The sequence below is a fragment of the Populus nigra genome, chromosome 7 (assembly GCF_951802175.1).
Source record: "Populus nigra chromosome 7, ddPopNigr1.1, whole genome shotgun sequence".
Classification (NCBI taxonomy): Eukaryota; Viridiplantae; Streptophyta; class Magnoliopsida; order Malpighiales; family Salicaceae; genus Populus; species Populus nigra.
Window position 1 is genome coordinate 13,335,688 of NC_084858.1, and position 3,679 is coordinate 13,339,366.

The 3,679-nt window shown below is 34.2% G+C and overlaps 1 protein-coding gene across 1 annotated transcript; it reads right to left on the minus strand.

The window, feature by feature from the left end:
• Window positions 1-782: 782 nt before the first annotated feature.
• On the minus strand, window positions 783-1,346 carry LOC133698508 (stress-induced protein KIN1-like). The gene is made up of 3 exons (XM_062121454.1): window positions 1,287-1,346; window positions 1,124-1,192; window positions 783-857 (listed from the first exon to the last, which is right to left on the minus strand). The coding sequence occupies exons 1-3, from the start codon at window positions 1,344-1,346 to the stop codon at window positions 783-785; spliced, it is 204 nt and encodes a 67-aa protein (XP_061977438.1).
• Between the last annotated feature and the right edge of the window lie 2,333 nt (window positions 1,347-3,679).

Genomic DNA, 3,679 nt, shown 5'->3' on the forward strand with positions numbered 1-3,679 from the left:
ATGAAGAACAGAGAACAAAGGGAGCTAGAATCGACTGAGTTTTTTTATTTTTTCTCACATATATAAACAACTCGAGAATAAAAGGAAGAAGAAATGAAGAACAGTTGAAGGAGAAGGACATTTCTATTACTAGTGAGGGTCTCACTGTTTAGCCGAGTCATATACAACTTCAATTTTCACCTATGTAAAATCGCTAAAAGCTCCAGACCAACGGATTTCGAGTTAACCTGTCAGGTTAAATTGAGTTTTATTAAAATGACAAGAAGGATTAGCGAAATTACTTGTGCTATACTATCGAACAATATAACATTTACTTATAAATACATTAAGCTTTTTTGTGTGTTTTCTAAATAATTTTGATGTGTGTATATATATATATATATAAATCATTTTAATACATTTAAACAAACACTTAATAAAAAAACACACCTTAAACGCACGATATTTGTCGTAATCAAATATATTTAAGAATGGAATTGGCACATTAGGCCATTTGGACATATTGGGTCAATTGATGAAGCACTAAGCTGGCACTGTTATGATTTCATAAACTGAAACAATTGAACATGTACTGAACTAAAAGTACAAATTTTCTAATGAGGGCAACATGCATGTGCCTACAAACTTACGAGAGAACCCCGCAGATCAGAGGGCTCTCTTATTTATACAAAAGGAAAGACAGAAACAAAAAAAAATAAAAACAACGTGCTGAATAGATGAATATTGCATTTAATTTCTAAATTTCATTAAGCAGACGATCATTGGACTCCATCGATCCAGCTTCACTTGTTCATGCCAGTTGCATTCTTTACTCCTTCAACAGCTTCCTGTGTCTTAACCCTTACCTGCTGACCAGCCTACACAAAGAAGGAACTATCAAAATTAAAATAAAAGAAAACACTACTGCAAACTCACTCACTAAGAATATCTGTACCAAAATATGCAACTAATTATTAACACTTAGAGTGTTGCGAATTTTATTCATGAGTGTTCCTCACTCTTTTTTTCGTTTTCTTTTTGGTTTATTGTCATTCTTAAATCTTATGCATCCATTGTGCCATTTTGGTGAGAATGAATTCTCTAAAAACATATAGGACATGAGATTGAACAAAAATATGTGAACCTCTTGCACTGATTCCTTTGCAGACTGAGCAGCATTGTCAGCTCTGTCCATCAAGTTACTGGCCTTCTCCTGAAACAAACAAACTCGATATGTTATAGAGCATTACACATTAATTTATATATAAAAACAAAATCAAAATAGAGAAAGAAATTCATAAGCTAACCTGAGCTTGGCCTTTGGTCTCACCAGCTTGGTAGCTCATCTTCTGGGTGTTGTCAGCCATTTTTGGTTATTATTGATTTCTTTTAAAGATTTGAGAGAACACAAATGAATTGAAAGCTAAAACACTTGAAAGATTAAAAACACACAACTTTTGGTAATAAACATCAGCCATGGTTGCCTTAATTTATAGTGACTAAAACCAGGCCATTGCTTGACACGTAAAATGCTGCGTGGAGTGCTGGCTGAAATGTGTAAATCACTTAGACTAACACGTGTGAAACTGTTATCGAGGTTAGATTTTGGGGCCCTTGGACCAGGGCGTTAGATTTTTTTTTGTGCTCAGTTTTGACCGCTTCTACAGTGGTGCAAGAATGATGTGCTTTTGAATAACATGTTTGGGTTCTTTATAGATTGAATCCTGTTAAATATTGGACTAACTTTTCTTTATTCCCCTGATTTCTATCTATCGGCATGAACATATATATATATATATATATATATATATATATATATATCATCACCGTAATATTATTTTAACAAAGTAAATACTCTAGTCTAATAATTATTTAACTGTATCCGTTATCATAAAATTTATAAATACAAATGAAAACACCGATGAAATATTTGCGTTGGTAGATTACAGTGAATTTTACCAACAGAATATGTCCTTGCTATATCTATTAATAAACACCAACGGAACTATTCTCTTGGTATATACCGAGAAAGTTACAGTGAGAAAATAATATTACAAGATTTCACAGTTTTACCGATGAAACTATTCTGTCGGTCTGTGATTCAGTGTTTGTCGGTAATTTTTTTACCGACGACATCCCTGACAGAAACCGTCCGTCGGCTTTCTTTTTATTGGTAATACCTAATTTCGTTGCTAAATCGGTCGGTAAAAAAAAAACAATTGCCGCAATTTTTTGTTATTACTCATTTTTGGGCCCCTTGTGCTGGAGATGATGTGTGTCCCTTTTCAATCGGATGCAGGAGTTTAACTCATGTTCGCTAGAAGTTTGACAAAAGTAGAGAAGAAAGAAATGTTTTTCGAACTCTGTTTTAACTGTTTTCTACCCTCTTTATCCTCCCCTTTGCTTCCAAAATCATCAGTTTTCTTAGACTGATTAGGAGTCTTCATAATGCTAAATTCGTTCGTTCTTTATTTGGTCTTTAAAGTTAGATAAATCCCTTAGAATTTGCACTAAAAAAACTAATTCTGCTGCTGTTGCAATTTTTTTTTTCCAAATTAGGCTTTGATTCTAACTTGGTTTCGTGCAATATCTGACCATCCCAACTATATTCTATCACTCATGACATGTTGAAGAATTGAGCTACACTTTCATTGGGTCCTAGGCTCACTGTTCTTATGGCAGACTCTCAGTCAGATTAGGATACTTGGCATTGTCAGTTTTCAGAATCAGATCAGGAAATCCTTTTGACCAACCAGGTTGCGGCCAGATTCTGTTCTTCAAAATGAATTTATCTCACTTTGAACCCTTCATGAGAGTTATAGTCTTGTATGTGTAGATGAATTTGGATTTTTGAATCTCCTGATTTCGATAACAGAAGCTTAAGATATTCTCTTTTGAATATCTAGTGTAAAGGCAGAGAATCCTGTTGTGAGAAGGTTTGCTGCAGAGTTTTGTTGCAATTGTGTTCTACAAAATGATTTTATCTCACTTTGGATCCTTCATCAAAGTTGTATTCTTGTATGCGTAGATGAATTTGGACTTTTGAATCGCTTGATTTCGATATCAAAAGCTCATGATATTCCCGTTTGAATATCTAACGTGAAAGTAGAGAATTCTGCCGCGAGAAGGATTTCTGACCCGAGTTTTGCACTAAAGACTCTGCTTCCATCACAATTTTGTTGGTCGTTGTTCTTAGGTTATACTCTCAGTCATATCAGGATGCTCGACATTGTCAATCTTTGAATTAGATCAGGAGACCCTTTTTGACCAACCATATTACTGCCAGATTTTATTTCTTAAAACGATTTTTTCTCACTTCGAATCCTTCATCAAAGTTGTAGTCCTAAATGCATAGATTAATTTGGAATTTTCAATCACTTGATTTCAAATTCAGAAGGTCAAGATATTCCTATATGAATATCTAACGTGAAAGTAGAGAATCCGGCCGCAAGAAGGATCCTGACCTAAGTTTGCAGGTCTGATTTGAGGGACCCGATTTAATGTTTCAAGAATTTATTGGCTTAATTAAAAACCATTTTTTAGGATGTTATTTGGTTTCATTGAGGGATTGTTTTTTTAAAAGGACTGCATTGGAAAACATCGTCATAATTTTATTTGTTTTGCGGCCACGCTATGGGAATATTTTTGCTTCCAAACAACGCCGTTGCAACCTTTCATTTTTAACAAACCACACTGCATA